Below are 25661 nucleotides of genomic sequence, written 5' to 3' on the forward strand. Positions count from 1 at the left end.
TTTTGGAGGTCTTGAGTATAAATTTGGATAGTGGGTTTGAAGTCACTATACCGGGTGAGAAGTGAGGAAAACGGCTTGTCAATGCGTGATTTTAAATTCTGGCTTAACTTGCCAGAGAGGATATCGGAAATGCAGATATGGTTCATACAGGTAGCAAAAGTACTGTAAGTGCCCATGGTCCGTAGTATGGTGTTCTACCTTAGCTACTGTCGAACTATAGCCAGATTTTACATTTCCTGTTTTCCTATACTTCTATCAGGTAGTTATATTATATATGTGCTATTCTACTTATTATACTGTCCATCGATGACAGGCTTCCTATTTTTTATGTTCAATTTCTGGTCACATAATGGCTGCAATATTGCCCTTGTGACGAAATTTTCTAACTCACTCACTCATTCAATATCGGGTGTACTTGCCTCGTTCATTCATTCTGTTGAGATGATTTTCAATATGCATTTACCTCACGTTTGTATAAGAATTTAGGCTACATCACTATAACATATTTCGTTTTTTTTACCCAGACACCAGGTTAACCAACTTCAGTGTGGAGGTCCATATTAGTGACCCAAGGACCAGCACTGACTCTGGCCTCCAACTCTGCTACTGGCATGAAGGCACAGTAGGCAAAGGTCGGACGGTAGACATGGACTGTGCCGTCAACACTATTGGACGTTACGTGAGAATAGTCCAGTACTGCTTCGGTGACAATCCTCTAACTTTGTGTGAAGTTGAGGTGAGGGGAGCTCCTTTACACAACACATGTGGAGGTAAGAACATCTAAGTGAACTCCAATGTTGAGGAAAGCACAGTCTCTTCCAAACAAAAAGAGAAACGTAAGCCATTTTAGAAAAAAAAAAATATTGCATTAGTTTAAGAGCAGTTATTTCATGTAATGTCAATGACAGACAGGTGAAAATCCAGACGGCTATAGACAATGAGTCTGCCAGCACAACATTTTTCAACGTTTTTCTGTTTATTTGAATCCTCCACATGGCGTCAACGTCAATACTTTGTATTGCCACCATTGGCAGCAATCACTGCTCCGTACCTTCTCCGCAAAGACCGGGTAAGTTGACGGAAATGCTCTTGCGGGATTCTCACCAATTGCAATGAGATGGCCATTGTGGACGTGTCTGAGGCGTGTTTTGACGTTGACGTACACGTCGATCGAGTTCACCCCATGTGTTCTATCCGGTTTGCATCTGGAAGGCCATGGCAAGACATTGGCCTTAGAATTGACAAGGAAGTGGACGGTGACGGCTGCTCTATGTGAAGTAGTATTGTCATGCTGGAGCAACTCCCTCTGTCGGTCCATAATTGGAATCATGTGACATGCAAAGACTCTGCGATGTACCGAGTTTCTGTCAAGTTCCCCTGAACCACCACAAAATTAGAACTTTGAGAGCAGCATATTGCACCACTCACCACGACACTCCCTCCGCAGAATATGTCCACCTGTCGAAGGCAGTTAGGAGTGAAACGTTCATTTCTCCTCCTGTATCTCATCTCGCCAGTGAAGAAGTAAAAATGATTCATTACTGAACTAGACTCGCCTCCAGTTTATCAGATTCCAGTTCCGGACTCGCAAGCGATTGCCGAAGGAAGTCTCTCAAAACAGGCTTGACAAAACGTGTTCCTGGTCGAATTTCCACTTCATGCAATCGAATACCCACAGTTTGGTTATTCTCTGAATTTGTCTACAGGAAACGACCCTAAAGCTTAAGGCGAGATATGGTGCTCTGATAAACGTTGAAATGTCGGGCAACTGCAGACTGCGACTCCCCACCTTCTAGCCGGCATAATGGTGATGTTTTGATTGGCGGCACTTAGTAGGGGTGAAACGGTATATCGCGGTATAAGTTGAACAGTGGTAGGTTCGGTGTACCATACTGCAATCCAAATAATCAGTATTTTCGGTGGTCTTACCGTAATTTTATTAACCTTTTAAAATCGTTTACAAAACGTCTAGAAATTGAATCATTTTATCAATATCTATGCATTTCATTGCTGAAATTAAGTTTAAGATCGCCTCAAGCCGTCTATTTACAAAGTCAGCAAGACAGCAAATACAGATACCAGATCAATAGCTGGGTTCTGTTTCTTTTTCAGTAATTTCAAATCAGACAGACAGCGGAACATCGTAAAAACTTTTAAAAGACAACTTTATCATAAAGACATACCATCAGCCGAGTACTTACCATGCTTGCTGTGATGCAACACTCACGTTACAAAGCGAGAGTAAACATGCCATCCGAAAATCTATGGTGTAAAATCTCATAATAAAACTATCCACCTCGATTTTATTTGATTAAATTTACTCCCATATTCATTCACAGAAAATCTGTTTACAGTAACTTCAGAGAAAACGTGTGTGGAATGGCATCACATCATTCTATACTAGTACCACTTCCGCTTACCATGTTCAGGAGGATCTGCTTTTCACGCCTACCGCGACAGCTCCAATTTCACATTATTCTCAGCAATCACGAACTGATCACCGCCTCCATCATCCATGGACCCCTAGACCAGCGTTAATAACTCATGTTTCAGAAATATTTGTCAACATTTTGTTTTACAATCAAAGTGTCATGCTCGGTGGGAAGTCACCGGTGACTAGTCAAACTGTCTCATACGTAAAATGTATCCAGCCACATAAGTGGTGAGCCAATGTTAATTTTTATTTTAAATATGTTCGTAGAAAACATGCATAATACAAATACGAAATACATACTTATTATCTCTGTTATAATAACTGCTTGCGATATAAATTATTCTGGTGGTCGAGTAATTTTACTGTCCTTCGTTGACAAGGTTTTATATATTATATGTATGTATAATGAGATTAGAACTAGTCACGATATGGCTGAAATACTGCCGATGTGACTTTAAATCTTAACTCACTCACTCATTTTGGTGGTGGAATAAATTCTTTGATGTTATATTTTGAGTTCGTTTTTAACTGAATCACCGGTAGATTGGAGCAAAACATTTGTACACAGCTGATTGTTATTTCTGGCTTTGTTGAATAACAGGTAGGATATGGGGAAGGAAAATTGAATTGTCATAAGTTGTGATGTTTGATTGCAGGTTTCCTATACACATGTCTGTTTACATTTGCAAAGTTTGTTTCTTCACCTCCCACGATATCATATAGATTTGACTGGGCAAAATATACTAAGTAGTTCTGTTATGTCCATGGAAAATATCCACTTCCTCACATTCACGCGGACGATCACCAATTGAGGCACCATGACTCAATTGTCCACTATAATTCAATGGAATTGCAGAGGACTCAAACATAATTTCAACGAGATTCAATTACTAACACAGGATTTTCAACCGTCAGCTATATGTCTCCAAGAGACATATCTAAAACATACCGATAACTTTATTCTGAGACGGTATAGTGATTATCACTCTTTCTCTCCTCCAGGAGACAAAGCAACTGGAGGTGCTTCCATTTTGGTACGGCAAGGGATAATACACAGCCCTGTTCCTCTTAGTACAAATCTTCAAACTGTTGCTGTTCGCATCACCCTGCATATTGCATTGACTCTGTGCAGTTTATACATTCCTCCCTCTACTGATATTAGACAGTCGGATCTTAAAAACCTATATGACCAGCTTCCGAAGCCATGTATCATCATGCGCGATCTGAACGGTCACAACCCACTTTGGGGAAGTGACCATACTAATACAAAAGGTAAAATCCTTGAGGAATTCATTTCCGATAATAATTTATGTATTTTTAATGATGACTCAGCCACATATTTACATCCAGCTACGGGAACATATTCTTCCCTGGATCTATCACTCGCCGATTCCAACGTATATAATGAATTTGAATGGGGGGTACATGATGACCTATGTGGGAGTGATCACTTCCCCACCATTCTCAAAGCGGTCAACCCTGGTGATGATCCACCTTTATCACGACGGAATTTTGCCAGGGCTAACTGGTCATTGTATCAGACACTATGTACTGATCACTTAAAACATGACATTTTTGCGAACAGCGAAGATCCTATACAGTTATTTTCAGATATACTGAACAACATTGCTGACAAAACTGTACCAAAGTCCTCTGCAATTCCACACCTTCGTAAGCCATGGTTCAATAATGACTGTAAACAGGCCAGAAAGTGTAGGAAGAAAGCTGAAAAGTATTTTCGCCGACATCCTACTGTCCATAATCTAGACAAAGTTAAAATTTTAAATGCTAAGGCTAGACGTGCTTTTAAACAAAATAAGCGTCAGTCTTGGCGAACTTATGTTTCTAAAATAAATTCACGCACACCTATGTCAAAGGTGTGGAACATGATTCAGAGAAGAAAGGGCAAAGGTTCTAAATCTACTGTTCACCATCTGAAGGATGGTGATAATTTATTAACTGATAAAACTGATATTGCCAATAAACTTGGTGAAACTCTCGCCAAGCACTCATCTTCATCCAATTATGTCCCTGAGTTTCATAACTTTCAGAAACAACAGGAGAAGAAAAGGTTACATTTTAACTCAGACAATGGTGAAGATTATAATGAATTATTTTCAATACATGAGCTACATACCGCCCTTGAGCAAGCTCATGATACAGCAACAGGGGCTGACGATATCCACTATCAGCTCCTGAAGCATTTGCCCGAACCATGTTTGGAAACATTGCTAAATATTTTTCATTCAATATGGACTTCAGGGAATTTCCCAACTTCATGGCGTAATGCCATTGTCGTCCCCATTCCAAAACCCGGCCGGGATCATACTGATCCATCAAATTACAGACCAATCTCTTTAACGAGTTGTGTCTGTAAAACCATGGAACGAATGGTAAATAATAGACTGTCATGGTATCTTTAAACCAATAATCTCATCACAAATATTCAATGTGGTTTCAGGAAAAATCGTAGTACCATTGATCATTTGGTACGTTTAGAATCCTTTGTCAAAAATGCAATAGTAAATAAACAACATGCAGTATCGCTATTCTTTGATCTCGAGAAAGCGTACGATACCACCTGGAAGCATGGCATTTTAAAGGATTTACATGATTTTGGTTTAAGGGGTCGTTTACCTCTTTTTATATCACAGTTTTTAAAAGACAGGCAATTTCAAGTCCGAGTGGGTTCAACCCTGTCTGACCATTACAATCAGGATCAGGGTGTCCCACAAGGCAGTATTTTGTCTGTCACTTTATTTAGCATTAAGATCAACTGTTTATCCAAGGTTTTAAACGATTCCATTGATGGATCACTTTTTGAGGATGATTTTAATATTTCTTGTCGCGGTAAGAATATGCATACTATTGAACGGCAACTACAGTTGTGTTTAAATAAAATACATAAATGGTGTCTTGAAAACGGCTTTAAATTTTCTAAATCAAAAACTAATTGCATACACTTCTGCCGAAAATATAAACCACATAAAGACTGTTTTTAAATGGCACTCCCATCAAGGTTGTAAAAGAGGCCAAGTTCTTAGGTCTCATTTTCGACTCCCATTTAACTTTTCTTCCGCATATCAAATCTCTCAAAACTAAATGCCTGAAGGGACTTGATTTATTGAAAGTCGTTTCTAATTCAAATTGGGGAGGGGACCAAACTACCCTCCTCCACCTCTATAGGTCACTGGTCCGCTCGAAGCTTGATTATGGCTCCATCGTATATGGTGGAGCCTGCAAAAGCAACCTAAAACTCTTAGATTCTGTCCACCATCAAGGTCTGACACTTTGTCTTGGGTCCTTCAGAACATCTCCTGTTGACAGTCTCTACGTCGAGGCAGATGAGCCTTCTCTTACCCAACGCCGTATTAAATTATCATTACAGTATATTACGAAGCTATATTCTATCGAGTCTAATCCTGCGTTTCACTGCATCTTCACTCCTCTTTATGAGGATTTGTATAACAAAAAGCCTTCTCTAGTTCCGCCTCTTGGGCACAGAATTAAACCATTCCTTTCTGCTGCCGGCATTGAGCTGGAGAATATATCTCCTTCTCGTCTTCTTTCTTCTCCTCCTTGGCAATTGGTGAGGCCAGACGTTGACTTAACATTAACCACATTTAAAAAATCCGAAACTAATGATTTACAGTATAAACAAGAATTTAGTCAATTAAGAAATAAATATAATAACTATAAATCCTTATATACAGATGGATCCAAGGATGGTGGCGCGGTTGCTTGTGCCACTGTCATTGGGTCCAAAACAATATCTTCCAGATTACCCAATGACAGTTCCATTTTCACAGCAGAAGCAAACGCAATACTAACAGCTCTTAAATATATTAATAAACACCGTAAATATAAACAATATATCATCTTTTCAGATTCTCTTTCGTGTCTTCAGGCTATTAAAAATCTTTCTTGCAAACATCCACTTTTATTAGAAATTATTGAATTGTATAATGAGCTTGCTACTGGCCAATGCGACATCGTCTTTTGTTGGTTACCCAGCCACGTTGGCATTTCTGGGAACACGATGGCTGATATTGCTGCTAAGGCTGCACTCAACAAATCTGTGACAACACTTCTGCTCCCATACTCTGATTACAAAGCTTGCATTAGATCTTACATCCGTGATCTGATGCAAAAGAAGTGGGACACCCAAGTAGGTATCAATAAATTACATGCAATAAAACCCTATATCGGTTACACTTACTTGGGTTGTCAGTCCAGATTTGAAGAGGTCATGATACGACGATGTCGTATTGGCCACACAAGATATACGCATGAGTACCTATTGAAAGGTGAGGATCCTCCGTTTTGTATCCCTTGTGATGAACGAATCACGGTCAAGCATGTCTTGCTTGACTGTGTGGAATATTCCATCACAAGGGATATCTATTTCAAAGTAAAAACTATGCAGGATCTTTTTAGTCATATAAGTTCTCATTTAATTATTGCCTTTTTAAAAAAAATAGACTTGCTAACTGATTTGTAAATAGATATATATTTTATTATTGGTAGTTTAAATTAGTAACTGATGTTGTTAGTGGCTGTACCCTCAAAGGGGGTTGAAGTAGCGTAAAATTATTGTCCTCCTGAGAGGGCAGGTTTTTAATCGTAGAATATGTGTACTTTTAATTTATGGCTAGGTTTCTCTTCTGTCGCCAGTGGCTGAAGGGATGGTGTAAATCCAGCTAGGGTCCATGCAGGAAGCAAATGTACTGTAAGTCCCCATGGTCCCTAGTATGGTGATCTAATTTCAGTTGTTGGCGATCAATAGCCTGTTTTTATATTGTATCATCTTGTATAGTTCAAATGTTTTAGATTTAGTTACTAGTTTTATATCTATATCTGTGATAATCTAGTTATTTTACTGTCCTTCGTCGGCAGAATTTTCTAATTTCACTTAAATTGTTGATATATTTATAACTTGCTTTAGTCACGATATGGCTGAAATATTGCCGATGTGACTTAAAATCTTAACTCACTCACTCCCTCACTCCATGGAAAATACGAAAAAAAACCAACGAACATTTAAGGACCAATACAAAAGAGAAAGCAACCAAAACATATTTGTTTCACAAAGGAGAATTACATTTCCGAGTGAATTTTGAAAGATATTTTGAATGACTGAATAAAACAAAATTCTGGAATGTGCCAACATTGAGTATCAGTGCTTCCCAAGGACTGTGGAAGGTCTCTAAATGTTTAACAGACTGAAACGAGAGATAGACAATTGTGTAGAACAGTGACAATGATCAGTGATACAAACTGCAGCTGGCTTATGATTACTGTGTTGTGGTAATTTGTTTAATGTATTTATCTGTAATGTATCGACAACAGAGTGACATTCGGCTAGATCTGATTTGAGTATCGTGTTATTAAAACATGGACATTTCTGGGACACAGTGGTGAGTTCACGGCAGTAGATGTTGATGTAATGTTAGAGATTTTTAATCATACTTGTCTAATTGCTATTTTGCTGCACAGCTTTGAGCTTCTAGGTTCAAGTGATACTTTAGTTCTTCTGTCTAGTCGTGAGTGAGTGCGTGAGTTATTATTTAACGTCACATCGGCAATATTTCAGCCATATCGTGACGAGAACATAATTGACATTGAAATGGAATATATTATTTAAACCTGTCGACGAAGGAGAGTAAAACAACTAGAATATCACAATTATAACTAAAACTAGTATGGACATTTTAAAACTAATTACACTATTTGGACAATACAACATAAAAACTGGCTATAGATCGCCAACAGCTGAAGGTAGATCACCGTACTAGGGATGTCTAGTCGTGAAATGACAGTTTTGTTCATTCAAAATAGCAAAGATTATGACTATTATTTGCAAGTTATTAAACAATGTAAGGTTTGGCTATTATTATCATTTGTTGGTTTTATGATCATATCACATATAACAAAACGAGACGGACAGAACCGAAGGCCTTGTACTGCAATACGTCCCGTACCGTGGTAAGAGCGTAACTAAGTGAAAAAAACCTAGTTCATCGTGAAGAAGTTAAGATTCCTAAGTAGAAAGAAACAAGCCACAAACACACAAATTGGTAGAGATAGATGTTGATGGGCTTTTAAGTGTATATCTTAAACTTTATTTATTACTTTTAGAATTTACATCACTTGATATGTTCCAGATTCATCTGTCGTGTTCAGTCGTCACACTGCAATGGCAAGGCAGCCTCACTACATCATCGCCAGCTATGAAAACATCGGGAAATTCGAGTGTGCCAGCAGGTGTCTCAGAAAGGCTTCCTGCAACGCCTTAAACTTCGGGTTACCGTCCATGGGCGTGGTCAGATGCGAGATGCTGGCCGTGGCACATGACCCTGTCAGTGATGCATCCTGGAATGTGTATACGATCAAAAGAGTTCAGTGTCCTTCAGACTGAATGTGTATACGATCAACAATGTTCAGTGTCCTTCAGACTGAACGATTTGAATATGAAAAGTGTTTTTTTAAATAATGATGTTTTCTTAAAGTAACTCTTACGATCTAATTACTCTACTGTCCATCATGAAAAAGTGTATTTGTAACATTGCTTTAATAAGTGTTATATGACATATATTGTATGATACAGGTCAACTATCCACAGGTAGTTTACAATGAGATGCTCGCTCACGCAGGAAAACAGATCTTTCAGATTTGTTGCATCATAATGTGAATGCCTTGCAGTCGAAAAGTCCATGCTTGAAGGTGAACATTTCAGATAGTCGTGACCAACCAGCAGAGGACGATGTCGCATTGGCCAGTAGAAAGATCTAAAATGTCTAGGACGAACGGGTGACTTGAATTAACATCTTGAAGTGCCTGAAGGCAAGATAGTGAAGTTTTTGGAATCATTCTGCTGTTTGATATAGGTCAAAGCTGTGAAGATAGCTTTGCCTTCAGCAGTGAAAATGGAACAGGACAGGACAGGAATTCTTGAGGAGACAATCTTGGATCCAATGACTCTGACACTGGCAACTTGGCAATCATCCTTGGATTCGTCTGTGAAAATGGATCTATGGGTGTTATACTTGGAACATAAATGGTTGTATTCCTGTTGACACACCAAAGGATTTGTTTCTCACTGTTTGAGTTTGGTGAGGGTAAGACTGACCTGTGGTTTCACTATCTGCCAGGGTGGCAAGGTGCTATGTTATTGAGATCAGTGTTAGCTGCAGATATGCGTGGTCCAATTCTGATACTAGTGGTGGAACCAGGCTTGGCAGATTAGGAAATAGGTTTTCATAGAGAGGGTTTTACAAGTGTATGCAGGATTGGACTTATTTCAACGTAATTTAGTGATATACTGCACTGAAAGTTTAATACTGCGTTGTTCAAGGGCAGGTTCGTTAGCCTCCTCATACAGACTGTCTGCCGGAGAGACAGACAGAGCCTAAGGCCTGGGTGGTCGACAGAATCCAATTGTACTAAATTGCTTTTGCAGGTTCCATCGTAGACAATTGTGCCATAATATAATTTAGAGCGAACCTATGATGTGTACAAATGAAGGAGGGAAGTCTGATCCCATTCCCACTCTGTATTTGAAACGACATTTAGCGAATCAAGAGCCTTCAAGCACTTTGTTTTCAAATATTTTATGTGGGGTAAGAATGTCAAGTGACAGTCTAATATGAGTCCCAGGAATTTGGCCTCTTCTTCTACTGTGGTGGGAGTACCATCTAAAGATAGGTCTGGATCCTTGTGTTGTTTCTAGTTACGACTAAAGTGAATACAATTTGTGTTGGATTTTGTCATTTTTAGCCACCTTCATTCGCCATTTTTTTGATTTTGTTATGACCGAGTTGTAGGTGCCTTTCTATTGCGTGCATATTCTTACCACGGCATGAAATATTGAAATCGTCCACGAAAAGGGACCCATCAAAACAACTGTTCAAGACGTTAGTGATGGTGTTAATTTTGAAGCTATACAGTGTGACAGACAGGAAGCTACCTTGATGGACGCCCTGGTCTTGGTGGACATAGTCAAATAATGTGGACCCCGACCGTGCTTGCAATTGTCTGAGATACGAACCGAGGTAATCTGTCTTCAATCCGAATCCATGAAAATCCCTAAAGATAGCTGATACCATGTTTCCACGTTGTGTCATATGCCTTTTTAAGTCGAAAAAGATAGATGCAGTATGTTTATTGTTGACAATGGAATTTTTTATAAATTTTGATAAAATGGTACTTTGGTACTTTTGGAAATCACATTGGAGCTCACTAGGGATGTTATTGGTCTCCAAGTTCCAGATTAATCGATTGTTGACCATGCGCTCGATGGTTTTACAAACACAGCTATTTACTGATATAGGGTGGTAATTTGTAGGATACGTATGATCCCGGCCAGGTTTTAGTATAGGGGTGATAATGGGATTATGCCACGAAGGAGGAAAGTTTCCGTTTGTCTAAATGAAGGTGTCAATGGTGGGAACAAGCAAAGGCAACCCCTAAACTAGACATCATTGTGTTAAGATGTGTTAAAATATTCAAAAATTTAAACATATTTCTCAAAAACTTTCTTGTTTTATACACTGGAGAAAATTAGTTTGACTCCCGACAGTGATACAGTTACGTTATGTTTTAATATATAAATCATATTTCATTCCCCACACAATACACACTTTAAAATGTGTTCACTTGGTGACCTACTGGAAACCGGTGTCAGAAGTCAGAACTCACTGTCTGGGGATATAGCTTATTGAAAAGATAATTCTTCAAAAAGTAACCATCAAAGGACAAACAAGATTCAATGTAGTACAAAGCAATTGTTTTCTAAATGTGATTTGCTCTATGTTGTCTGTAACTACATTATTCCTACTTCTTCTTTAAGTCACCCCTACTTTACCTGTTGGTATCTACTCAACGTTGTATTCTTTATATGTTCAGCATGTAAATGTTTAATGTGTATTGACACTGTGAATATATACTGAGGGAAATGAATAAGGGAACGCCTACTTGGTGAAAAGGCGGTGTTGTTCCAAATGTTTAAGGAACAATTTAGCCATAATGGATTGAAAACATTGCCCCCAAACGCATCCTCATGGGTCATTGTTCACGCGCAGTTTAAGCACGAGGACTATAAAAGCGTGGGAACAATTTTAACACTACAGAGCCACGACTGAGCAAGTCACTCAGGACCTTAAACTCATGCCACATCGATACCATGTCTCTTAATAAGAAATGGCCGGCAATCAGGAGCATCAACGGTGGGAGATCAATTTGTCAGACAGCAAGAGACTGTAACTAGTCAAAAAGTGTGATATCGCGACTGTGGAACTTATGCCACCAGACAGGCGACGTTAAGATAAGACGTGGTCGTGGTCGTGGTCGTGGACGTGGTCGTGGTCCCAATAAAAAAAAAACGTTCGCACGTGACGATCGTCATATACTGTTCATTTCCTTGTGAAACCGGTTCAATTCAGCTTCGAAAATAAACACTGGTTTCAGAGCAACAACACAGTTACGAATAAGCAATCGTACAGTTAGCAATCGACTCAAATCAGCCGGCTTAAAATCACGTAAACAAGTTATGGGCATTCAGGTTTCTGCAGAACACAGACGTCGGAAATGAGATTGGGCTAAGCAGGATTCGTGTGAGATATTTGCGACATTGGCTCTATACCATGTTCAGCAATGAGTCACGCTTCAATTTGGACTTTGCAGATGGTCGTATCCGTGTGTGGTGACGTCTCCATGAACGTCATCACCAATGTACTGTAAAACAGCATGGTCGATATGGGGGTGGATCAGTGATGGTGTTGGGTGGGATCACCTACGATCGGAGAACTGATCTAGTGCGATTAGATGAAAGGAAAACAGGTGTGCGATACAGAGATGAAATGCTGCAGCTAGTAGTTATTCCCAGCGTAGGACAGGTGGGAATTTCGAGTTCTAGCACGACAATGGCAGTCCATATACTGCTCGCGTATGCAGGAATTTTCTGGCGCAAAACAACATCAGAGTTCTACCGTGGCCATCGAAGTCCAGATCTAACCTCCCTTGAACACCTTTGGGGGCGTTTTTGGACGTCGTGTCAGATCCCGCACTGTACAGCCTCAGAGAAGTGGCGCCATGTTCCTAGCTCTCCAAGAGGAGTGGCAGGTTATTCACCTAGCTGTAATCCGGAATTTGATCGAAAGTGTCCCAATGCAGTGATCTGGGGGACACACCGGATACTGACAATTCAATTGTAGTGTGCGAGACCTTGTGTGCGATACACATGCGTTCCCTTATTCAATTTCATCGGTTTTTATATTATTGTTCTTATCGTGAGTAGTAAAATATAAGCTTATGTATGACCCGCCATTAGTCAACATGGTATTAGATAACGTTAGTTAAGTAATCATCCTATGATAATTAATCATTGCTATAACATACATCTAACTGACGATGGCAAGGCTTGTGTCTTGTTTAAACAGGTATTCTATGTATCCGTGTCTCAGCTTACGTATTTAAAAGGACGTATTCATTTTACTGTGTGTTATAACGGTTGTCTTCTAAAAGTATATAATGCATTATCCATGTTTATGCACCACATATATATTGCTCTAGCTGTAAACTTTTCAGTTTGAACGTATTATATTTGTATCTCCATTAATAAACTTGTAACGCAAAACCTGTTGTCCATCATCTGTATCTACATTGGTCTATTTATTCTTTAAGGAACAGTTGGCATGAGACGAGCACTTTCTGAAAAGTGCACTACTTCAGAACCTCATTAACAAATAGGAGCGGTGGGTTGGCCTAGTGGTCAAGGCATTCTCTCGTCACCCCAATGCCCCTGTTCGATGCCCCATATAGTCACAATGTGGGGGTTCTCCTCACGATATGGCTGAAATATTGCCGAGCTGACGGTAAATAATAACACACTCACTCAAGCACTCACTCACAATGTGTGAAGCCCATTTCTGGTGTCCCTCGCCGTGATATTGCTGTAATATTGCTAAAAACGGCGAAAACTCACTCACACACTCATTAAAGGTCAAATGCAACGTAAAACACAGCTTTGCAGATTCTGATACCTGTTGGTATGGATTTACAGATACAAATCATAAACAATGCAAATTCAAAAATAACGCGATGAAAAATAACCGTGAAACTGGAGTTCAAACGATTCACTAAATTCACTCCAGAGCTTGGGGTGAAAAGTGGTTTCAACAGCTGTGCTGCGCTGTGCTGGGCTGCGCTCATAGCACATACGCAGTGAAATAGGCTAGCGCAGCTTGGAAGCGGGATGTCTGGATTATAAGGTCGTGAGCAGGAGTAGTCTAATCAACACAAATAGTAAATAATCCACTCATTACATAAAATAACCTTGTTAGGATCTAGATCTACTCAGCTATGTGTCAACCAGTGAGGCGTTCGATATTTCAAGACGGAAAACCTTCGCTGGAAGTGAATACTCGGTGAAGGTTTTGATGTGAGCTATTTTTCTAATGTATAATAATGTTTTTTAACGCCGTATCAAAGTATCATTACAGTATATTACCAAACTGGATACTCGGTTATCTTAACCGCCGGTTAACTCCTAACGGCCGGTTAAGGATTTACCCGGCCGTTATGTAACCGAACGTAAAATATGCATTGATCAAAACATGGTTAGTCATGCCGTTAGCTAACGTCGCCGTCAAAGTTTAAGAGTGTGGTTAACGTCACTGGTAAGCTTCCATATATCCCATAATTCCGTTATTATTAGAAGCATGCTGTCCGTGGATAGAAAATGTATAAATATTACACACAGAGTGTTAATGAATCTTTGAATTCCCACAAGACCCATCGCTCACTTTTTACTCTTTAAATTGTCATGACTGTATGGCCAAGTCACGAAGGTGCTATCAATATCATTTAATAATTATTTGCCAAGTCTGTCAAAAATTGTACTGTATGAACACGCATGGCCAAATCTTTTAACATCACACAATATAGATGTTGTGAAATTAATACCATAGCTTTTATCTGAAATATGCACTCAATGCCAATAGAAACTTAATATGTTACTAGCACCACGTGCAAGTAATCAAACTGTAATTGTATTACAGGCCCCAGGGCCAACACTGCTGAATAGAATCGATCTGTTTTCCGACCTTACTGTTGACAGGAATCTCATGAATATCGTCATTATCAGAACGCCTTCACAGACGCATATTCCGGAAAGATGTCTTGAAAAACATGAAGCTGCGTCTAATTTATAGATGAACATAATTTCCTCGATACTCATTAAACAGATGAACCTTCATTTAGTTCAATTCAGAAGTGACTGCAGAAAATGCATAATTCTTTTTAATGACTTCACGGTCGGAAAACATGTATTATATTTCATAAGTGTATTATAGAACGCTGTAGTGGATGAACATAATTTCCTCGTTACTCATTAATCAGGTGAACCTCCATTTAATGCACAGATAGTTCTTTTCAAATTCTTCAAGGACGGTAAACATGTATTATAGAACGCTGCAACGATTCGGCAGATAAATACTATTGTGCCATTGTATTCCTTTTATGAACCTATCAGTGTATAACATTAGCATTCAGATATTGTTATAAAATAAGTTAAAAATTCCAAATATGATCCTGTATTATGACAAGAGATAGTGTTGTGTTCGCTGTGACAAAAAGGTTTCGATATTCAAATATAACATTTAATCAAAGTGACTACGAAGAAGGCCTGCATATCACTCCCAACAGAAATAGATACATACTAATGTTTTGTTTATTTTCCTACACATCAGTTGCAAGAGCAATATGCTAACTAATTTTTCGTAAATTTATATAGCATTTTTAGAAGATGATTTGCTTCAAATTAAAGATTCGAAGAATGAAAAAGAAATTAGGCTTATTGCTGAAATGATTACTAAAAATATAATTAAAATCCATCTATGGGAAGGGATGCCAGACGGACATATCCAAACAATATCGGATAATTACTTGGAGTATAGACATTCAAAAATAGCATATTAATTAACAATGATATCAGTTTTTCATAAAATCACTAATAATTCTGAAACGTTGCCGAAAAAACCTGGAATCGTGTTCAGATGTTTTCATAAATACACTCACACGAACGCCCAAGTGCACTTTGCGTCCTACTGGATAGTATTTACAAAATCACAGTTTCACGAAGGCCGGTATTGAAACGCAAATTACATCACTTATATTTCATATTTAGCGGCGACAAATGAATCACTGAATTCTAAGGCTGGGACGGGTACTGGGTTAATCGAATCCTGGTCGGGTACAAGCTGGAATCGAGTCCTGTTTCGAGGAATCGAGTATCCGGAAAGAGAGAGGGCTCTTTAATGACAAGGGCAAACAATAGCTTGCTTTTTTCATTTTTAACGTAACACACATTTACATCATTGAGTGAGTGAATGAGTGAGTTTAGTTTTACGCCGCACTCAGCAATATTCCAGCTATATGGCGGCGGTCTGTAAATAATCGAGTCTGGACCAGACAATCCAGTGATCAACAGCATGAGCAGCGATCTGCGCAATTGGGAACCGATGACATATGACAACCAAGTCAGCGAGTCTGACCACCTGATCCCGTTAGTCGCCTCTTACGACAAGCATGGGTTACTGAAAATCAATATTCTAACCCCGAAATTTACGGGTTTTTACATCATTGGTATTGTCCGATTAATGGAGCATAGTTTTAATGACTGTAATTTATCTGTGCATGAGCAGTGAGTAGTTAAGTTACAGTAGCAGCAGGAACGAAACGTTCGTTGTTATAACGAGGAATGTAAGTAATGGTGTTACTCTCTATATTGGTTAAACAGACGTAAATAAAATAGCTTGAGGTCGATTTTAATGTCTTTCTCCCAACTGTTCAGGTTTTCTATAATAATCTCAAATCGTGATTGTATATTCAGAAAGTTGACCGGAATGTATTTCTTACATTTCCGGGTACTCGATTCCGATTCAGGTACGTACATGCGGGTACTCGATTCCATGTTTTCCTACTCGTCCCAGCCCTACTCCATTTCTCATACATTTTAGAATCTAATTACAACTGGTCTTTGTCACCAAGACCAAGTGTCTAGATAAAGTGAAACGAAAGATATTGGGGGTGGAAACAAATGCTGTGCTCGAGAGACAACACCTGTTTGAAATGTAAACAAAGTTGAGTTGAGTTGAGTTGGGTTTTGCATCACATCGGCATTATTCAAGCCACATAGTGACGAGAACAAGTTTGCATTAATAAACATTGTAAGTATATACTCGGAATGAGTTTTATTTCAAAAACATATATTCATTACATTGTCATTTAAAAGCAGAAAAGTCATGGCATCAGATTTAAAGGCTGGCAATTTGTTAATCACATTTCACAGTTACAATTTATGATAGTAACATTTCACAGTTACAATTTATGATACAGATCAACTTCCCTCAGGTAGTTCACTATCAGATGAGCGCTCACGCGGGAGAACAGATCTTTTAGGTTAGTTGCATCATAATGTGAGTCCCTTGCAGACGATAAGTCCACGCATTCAAGCAGAATATGCTTGATGGTGAAAACCTCATCGCAAGAGACACACATGGGGGTTCCATCCCCATCCGTTTTCAGCAGATAGTCATGAGTAAACCGACTGTGGCCAATACGACATCGTCTTACAATAACCTCATCACGTCTTGACTGACAACCCAAGTAGGTATAACCAATTGTTGGTTTCAATTCATACAGTTTATTTCTTCCTACTTGAGTGTCCCATCGTTTTTGCATGAGGTCCCGAGTATAGCTTTTGATAGTGGGTTTGAAATCACTGTACGGGATCAGCAGTGGAGATAAGGGCTTGTCAAGAGCTGCTTTTGCTGCAGAATCGGCTTTTGTGTTACCTGCTATGCCGACGTGACCCGGCAACCAGCAGAGGACGATGTCACATTGGCCAGTAGAGAGGTCGTTGTAAAGTTCCAAAATGTCCAGAATGATTGGGTGACTTGAAGTAACATTTTGAAGTGCTTGAAGGCAAGAAAATGAATCTGTGAAAACAATGCAGTTTTTGGAATGATTCTGCTGTTTAATATAGGTCAAAGCTGAAAAGATAGCTTTGGCCTCGGCAGTGAAAATGGAACTGTTCTCGGGAATCCTAGAGGAGACAGTCTTAGATCCAATGACTGTAGCACTGGCGACTTGGCCCTCATTCTTGGATCCGTCTGTGAAAATGGATCTATGGGTGTCATACTTGGAACGTAACTGGATGTATTCCTGCTGGAACACCAAGGGATTTGTTTCAGACTTTTTGAATTTAGTGAGGGTAAGATCGACCTGTGGTTTCCAAGTACCAGATTAATCGATTGTTGACCATGCGCTCCATGTTTTTTTCAAACACAGCTAGTTAGTGATATAGGACAGTAGTTTGAGGAATCGGTATGATCCTGGCCAGGTTTTGGTATAGGGATGATAATGGCGTTGTGCCACGAAGGAGGAAAGTTGCCGGTTGTCCAAATGTCATCAAATATATTGAGTAGAGTTTCCAAACTTGAATCAGGAATGTGTTTCAGAAGCTGTACATGAATATCATCAGCTGCTGCTGTAGTGTCCTGAGCCTGCCCCATGGCAGTATGTAGTTCATGGAAAGAAAAGGTTTCATTGTAATCCTCACCATTATCAGAGTTAAAATTGACTGGTTTCCTTTCTTGTTGGGTTTGGTATTTCTGAAACTTGGGGTTATAGTTTGACGAGGAGGAGTGGTTTGCCAAAACTTCGCCACGGTTTGCGTATGTGCGGGTTTGCAGAGGACTTAGGAATGGTTTCGTCTCCAGTAGTATTTAAGATATCAGAAAATAGTTCAATGGCATCAGGAACATTCCTGAAGTTGTCGGGTATAAGCAGAGAGTTTGGAATAATGGCCAATTGGCCTTAGTAAATTTCCATCTTGTTGAAGGTGGTTCATCCGCGGGAGTAACAGGAGTAAGAATTGTTGGGAAGTGGTCGCTTCCACAAAGGTCATCATGGACCGACCATTCAAACTCGTTTAAGAGATTAGAATCTGTAAGTGATAGATCAAGTGCAGAGTATGTTCCAGTGGCAGGATGGAGATGAGTGTTTGATCCATCGTTGAAGATGCAGAGATCATTATTGGAGAGAAAATCTTCAAGGACCTTTCCCTTATTATTTGTATCAGTACTGCCCCCATAGAGGGTTATGGCCGTTCAGGTCGCCCATGATTATGCAGGGCTTGGGAGTTGATTATACAAGTTCTGAATATCTGATAGGTGGACAGTTGAGGAGGGAGGAAGATAGAGTGAACATAGTGTAAACCCTATGTTCAGAGTCATGCGGACAGCAACAGTTTGTAGGTTGGTGTTAAGTGGAACGGGGCTATGGAGGATGCCCTGCCTCACCAGGATAGAAGTGCCTCCTGTAGCTTTTACACCGGGAGGAGAAAAAGAATGGTAGAAACTGTACCGACGGATGTCAAATTTATCAGTCCTTTTTAGGTAGGTTTCTTGGAGACAAAACGCGGATGGTTTGAAGTCTTGAATCAATAACTGTAATTCGTTATAATTATACTTAAGTCCTCTGCAATTCCATTGAATCATGTTTTGTGGATTCATGGTGCTTCCACTGGTGCTTCCACTGGAGAAAGCGTTTGATGAAGTCGTATTGGTGTCAGGTGGAGATGAAGTTACCTCCATATTCAGAGGGCCAAAGGAGTTATGGACCTCAACGGGTGACCTCTGAAGGAGAGGTGGCCTTTGGTTTTGTGTTTGGCAGTTACTCAAGCTGCTTTAGTCTCAATAGCCTCTTTTTTCCCTTGTTTTGCGCGCAGTTTCTGTTTCTGGTTTTGGCATTTGTTCTGGTGTTTGTTATTCAGAAGTTTTGGGTCAAATGATCTCGTCACGATATGGCTGAAATATTGCCGATGTGACGTTAAATAATAACTCACTCACTCAGACGTTTTGAGTTTTGGCTTTGGAGATGGAGTAGCTGAGATGGGCTGAGTTGTGTTGAGTTGAGTTGGCTGAGAAGACATGACCCATATCAGGTTGGTCTGACATGAGATAGTTGCAGTAGTGATAGAAGGACGGGAGACATCAGAAGAGTAGGTGATTGCAGAGGAACGACAGGATTTGGATCCATGTCCATGTTTGGCAGTTGTAGCACCGGAGTTGATTGGGGACATACACCTCCACACCAATGCTACAATAACCAATGTAAACAAAGACAATTCAGACTTTAGAGTGTGTAGCATTTTCTAAAATTTTCAGACACCCATTTGCATGGAAAGAGCATAGTAGCAAGAGATAGGAAATTAAAAATGGATACAATACAGGAATGTGATGTGTTTACACGAAACTGTTAAGTTTCTGTGCTGCGTGACGCCATGACTGACGCAAAATCACGTAGAACCACAACGGTAATAATCAACATTTCTGGCTTCTTCTCTTTCTTAAAATGGGAGTGTATTTGGCAATCCTTCTTGTAAAAATCCTTCTTGTAAACATCCACTTTTATTAGAAATTATTGAATACTGGCCAATGCGACATCGTCTTTTCTTGGCTACCAAGTCACGTTGGCATTTCTGGGAACACAATGGCCGATCTTGCTGCTAAGGCAGCATTCAATAAATGTGTGACACCACTTCTTATTCCATGTTCTGATTACAAAACTATCATTAGAACCTACATCCGTGATCAGATGCAAAAGAAGTGGGACACCCAAGTAGGTATTAACAAGTTACATGAAATAAAACCCTATATTGGTTACAACTACTTGGGCTACCAGTCATCATGCGACGATGTCGCCTTGGCCACACCAGGTAAACTCATGAATATTTGTTAAAAGGCAAATATCCTCTGTTTTGCATCCCTTCTGATGAAATAATCACGGCCAAGCATGTCCTGATTGACTGCATTGATTTTTCCATCACAAGGGATAAATATTTTAATGTTAAAACAATTAAGGGTCTTTTTTATAATGTTAATTAACATTTAATAATTATTTTTTTAAAGGAAATAGAAACATTTCATAAATTTTGAATAATATGTTTTGTAAATAGATAAATGGTATTTTAAACATGGTAGTATGAATTAGCAACTGCGATTGTTAGTGGCTGTATCCTCAAAGGGGGTTAAAATATCGTAAAATTATTGTCCTCCTAAGAGGGTACGTAAGTCCCAAACACATTCAAATACAATTTCGCACAACCATACTTTTTAATCTTAGTATTTCTGTTATTTGAACTTTCGACTAAGTCTTCCTACATCGCCAGCAGCTGAAGGGATGGTGTAAATCCAGCTAGGGTCCATGCAGGTAGCAAAAGTAATGTAAGTCCCCATGGGCCTTAGTATGGTGATCTACCTTCAGTTGTTGGCGATCTATAGCCCATTTTTACATTGTATTGTCTTCTTTGATTGGAATATTTTAGCTTTGTTCGCTAGTTTTATATTGATATCTGTGATTATCTAGTATTTTTACTGTCCTTCGTCGGCAGGTTTCTATAGTATCTATATATATATTCTATTTCTTAATGTCAAATGTTCTCGTCACGATATGGCTGAAATATTGCCGATGTGACGTTAAATACTAACTCACTCACTCACTCACTCAAAGGGGGTTAAAATATCATAAAATTATTGTCCTCCTAAGAGGGTACGTAAGTCCCAAACACATTCAAATACAATTTCGCACAACCATACTTTTTAATCTTAGTATTTCTGTTATTTGAACTTTCGACTAAGTCTTCCTACATCGCCAGCGGCTGAAGGGATGGTGGAAATCCAGCTATGGTCCATACAGGTAGCAAAAGTAACGTAAGTCCCCGTGGTTCCTAGTATGGTGATCTACCTTCAGTTGTTGGCGATGTATAGCCCGTGTTATATATTGTATTGTTACTTTAATTACAATCTTTTAGTTTGACATGCTAGATTTGTGTTCATATATGTGATATTCTAGTATTTTTACTGTCCATCGTCGACAGGTTTTACTCTCCAAAATGTTTTCAAAATTGTATAAATTGGTTTCGTCACGATATAGCTGTGATATTCCAAAATGTTTTCAAAATTGTATAAATTGGTTTCGTCACGATATAGCTGTGATATTGCCAATGTGACGTTAAATATTAACACACTCACCCACTCTTCTTACCAAGTCACTTTCTCAGTTCAATACTTAAAAGCAATGTCATTGTTTAGCGTTGACAAGACTTCTAACTGTGATATAGATATGTCGTTGTCACAGACAAAACTCAATGTCTGTTTTAATGACACCTATGTGTCTGTCTGCTAATGACAATATTCAATTCACAACTTCGATCACTGACCACATGCATTTGAACTTAACACATATCAGGCTATACACCATAAGCAAAAAGCATTGATTTATGGCCCGAGTTCGGTCTCTGTCACACTATGTAATTACACAGACAGGCAGGTGTGATACTTGTACACATGACATGTTATGATGTCTGTTGAATGCAAAATGTTATACACAATAAATGAGCATGTATTTGCAAAACCCAACATCTCTATATACACACACACACAATGAGCCGTGAGGGCATCGGCAAATAAAACCAACCGTTACACTTGAGTGCACACCCACCAGCTCTGGTCCCTATAGCAATATATAATACTCATATGATATCATATCTATATATATATATAATAGCCACATAAAAAAATTCTGCATTGTCAAAATATTATCCCAGTTGATAAGTACGATAACAATGTCAAAGGTACATATAAACTTTAATGGAGGAATCATGAGACCATAACAAGTCGGGAGAAGTTCGATTGGAAAGTCAATCACAATGACGTCACGAGTCCACAAGCGGGACAGGGGTCAAACGACCATGTCACAAGCTCAATAACGGGTATGTCAACCATCGGCATTGTGAACAGCAGTGCATCCACGACGCATAGAGCCTATCAAACGTGCAAGGAAGTCTCTCTCAAGTTCTGTTGCAAGGTCAAGAACGTTATCTGGCGGATGAGGAAGACGGCGTAGACGTCGATCCATCTCGTCCCAAACATGCTCTATCTGGGAGAGATCCGGTGAATTTGCAGGCTAAGGCAGTAAGTCAACATTGTGGTGTTGCAAGAAATCCATAGCAACCCTTGCCGTATGAGGGCGGGCATTGTCCTGTTGGAATGTTAACCCAGGGCCATGACGTTGCAGAAAAGGAATTGCCACAGGTCGAAGAATCTGATCCCTGTAGCCCACACCAGTTAAGTTGCCCTGAACAATCACCAAAGGAGTTCTTTGGCGTGCTGTTATTCCACATCAAATCATCACGGAACCATCACCAAAGCGATTCCTCTCCAAGACACAGGCCTGTGCATAACGTTCTCCCACGCGTTTATAGGCACGTTGACGTCCATCACTATGGGAAATGTTAAACCTGGACTCATCTGTAAAAACAACATTTCTCCACCAAAACAAGGGTCTGCGGATATGATTTCGGCACCAGATTCGGCGAGCTTGTCGATGACGTTGTGTCAGGATAGGCCGTATGGCGGGACGTCGTGGTCTAATCCCGTGATGACGTACACGTTGTCGAACTGTGTTGGGGTGGATACGGCGAAGTCCTGGGATGGTTCGGGCAGTCATCACTGCAGTCTGAAACCTGTGGCGAAGATGGGTCACCCTTATCCATCTGTCCTGTCTTGGCGTTGTTACACGTGGACGTCCAGAACGTAGCCGATTGATGACGTCATTTGTGTTCTAGTAGCTGCTCACCAGTCCATAATGGTGTTCAGGTGGCAGTGGAAATGTGCAGCCACTTGTCGTTGAGACATTTCCCCACGGCACATCCCAATGACCTCATGACATTGTGCAGACGTCAGCCTGGGATGCTATGCGTTTCAATAGCCGTTGAATTTTTGGAACGATCGCAAGGGCAGGGGTTGAGCTTTCCAAAGTGACAGTATTGTGTGGCATTCATTTGCTCTGTTTCTCTTTCCCTGAATGCACGTGCAACAACGTATTGCACGTCTCAAGGACAAACCCACTGACGTCACAGAACGTGGCACGTGCATGCATGTTGGATACATGTCACTAATCTCTGAGTTTAAATCCTTATGTGTCTACACAGGTTTGATAAATTTAGATTTTAAATTTTTGTATGCACAGTTTCTGTATGTGCCTAGTAGATATGTTTACAATGTAATTACCCGTGAAGGGCTAGAATGATCTGGATTATAACCGATCTTCAGTAACCCATGCTTGTCGTAAGAGGCGACTAACGGGATCGGGTGGTCAAGCTCGCTGATTTGGTTAACGAATGTCATCGGTTCCCAATTGCGCAGATCGATGCTCAAACTGTTGATCACTGGATTGTCAGGTCCAGACTCGATTATTTACAGACCGTCGTATAGCTGGAATTCGGCTGAGTGCGGCGTAAAACTCACTCACTCAATTACAATGTAATCACAGATAGATATATTCATGTCAATAGTCAGTTAAATTTAGTGCCTAATCATCTTAATACATGCATATTAACTTGTAATTGTGAGGAAAGGTGAGGTGAAATTGGGTTTTACGTCATACTTGAGAATATTTCGCTCATATGACGACGTGCATGCGTGTGTATGTGTATGTGCGGCTGCTTGTACTAGCCCAGACTGAAGCTGGTTTTATAGTGCTAGCCCACTGAGATACCATGCCGCAGTGAAGCATGAATACCCCACTCAGACACATTATACTGACTCCGAGCCGACCAGTCCTTGTTGTACCCATTAATGCCGAGAGTCAGGCAGGGACCAACAAGTACCATATTTTTAACGTCTTTTGGTATGACTCTGTCGGGGATGGAACCCGCGACCTTCCGCTCTCCGGGCGGACGCTCTAACCACCACACCACGGAGGCGGTCAACTTGTAATTGTAGATATACCAATGTAAAGTGTTTTAATTTCGCCAAAGAAGCTCCTGCACAAAGAGAAGTATTACAACATTAGCCATTTACTTGAATTAATTTGTACAGATACTTTTATTCTACGAAAATGTATGCTTTTAGCATGTATTGTACATGGACCGATGGCCTACTCACCGAAATAAAAGATGAATAAGAATGTATATACTTTTTGCAGCATATGGCCTATGGTCCGTAAATGATGTTGTGACAGACCGGGTTCCACATTATTATTGTGATGTTCTGATTTTAGTTGTACATGAAAACTTGCTTTGCCATGTAGTTGTGTGTACTTATGGTCTTGTGTAAACTTGGTCTCGTCGCTATATGGCTGTCCAAGTTTTATAAACTGGCTAAGGCTGCTTCACCATCAGCTTGTCGTCCGCCGTAAGTCGGAGCGACGGTAGTGCACGGACTTCACGAGGTTGAAACTGACACGACACATGGGAGACACAACGAGAGGACAGAAGCTTTGCTCTTATCACTCACAAAGTGTCTCCATATTACAACCGGCCAGAGAAACGAACCAAATACATGATCACTGTCGGATGCGCCTCGCCCCTCGTTTTCTCTGCCAGTAATAATCTGGCACTGAGCTTCGATCTACACAATTGGGATACGATGACATAATTATGTCAACCAAGTTTGCGAACCTGACCACCCGATACCGTTTGTCGCCTCTTAAATATCAAAGCAGAAAAAATCATGAGAGTAGGGGTAACGAGCCACGCCTCGGATGAGCCACACTACCCCGTCCATTCACCTGCATCTTCCTACTGCCATGGGTTGATGAGATCACACTACCCCGTCCATTCAGCTGTCTCTTCCTACTGCCGTGGGTTGATGGGATCACAGTACCCCTTCCATTCAGCTGTCTCTTCCTACTGCCATGGGTTCATGGGATCACAGTACCCCTTCCATTCAGCTGCCTCTTCCTACTGCCATGGGTTGATGGGATCACACTACCCTGTCCATTCACCTGCATTTCCTACTGCCATGGGTTGATGGGATCACACTACCGTTCCATTCACCTGCCTCTTCCTACTGCCATGGGTTCATAGGATCAAACTACCCCGTCCGTTTAGTTGCCTCATCCTACTGCCGTAGGGTGATGGGATTACACTACCCCGTCCATTCAGCTGCCTCGTCCTACTGCCATGGGTTGATGGGATCACATTACCCCGTCCATTCAGCTGTCTCTTCCTACTGCCATGGGTTGATCGGATCACACTACCCCGTCCATTTGGTTGCCTCTTCCTACTGCCGTAGGATGATGGGATTACACTACCCCGTCCATTCAGCTGTCTCTTCCTACTGCCGTGGGTTGATTGGATCACACTACCCCTTCCATTCAC

At 40.2% G+C, this 25661-nt stretch overlaps 1 protein-coding gene across 1 annotated transcript; it reads left to right on the plus strand.

The window, feature by feature from the left end:
* The first annotated feature begins 567 nt into the window (after positions 1-567).
* LOC124255929 lies at positions 568-8967 on the plus strand. The gene is made up of 2 exons (XM_046689875.1): positions 568-770; positions 8599-8967. The coding sequence occupies exons 1-2, from the start codon at positions 647-649 to the stop codon at positions 8850-8852; spliced, it is 378 nt and encodes a 125-aa protein (XP_046545831.1). The 5' UTR covers positions 568-646; the 3' UTR covers positions 8853-8967.
* The last annotated feature ends 16694 nt before the right edge of the window (positions 8968-25661 follow it).

The sequence above is a fragment of the Haliotis rubra genome, unplaced genomic scaffold (genome assembly GCF_003918875.1).
Source record: "Haliotis rubra isolate DU_JTF1 unplaced genomic scaffold, ASM391887v1 Scf612, whole genome shotgun sequence".
Lineage (NCBI taxonomy): Eukaryota > Metazoa > Mollusca > Gastropoda > Lepetellida > Haliotidae > Haliotis > Haliotis rubra.

Coding starts and splice junctions, on each gene's coding strand:
- LOC124255929 (XM_046689875.1), top strand. CDS start 647: ATGGACTGTGCCGTCAACACTATTGGACGTTACGTGAGAATAGTCCAG. Junction 771..8,598: donor TTTACACAACACATGTGGAG/GTAAGAACATCT, acceptor GATATGTTCCAG/ATTCATCTGTCGTGTTCAGT.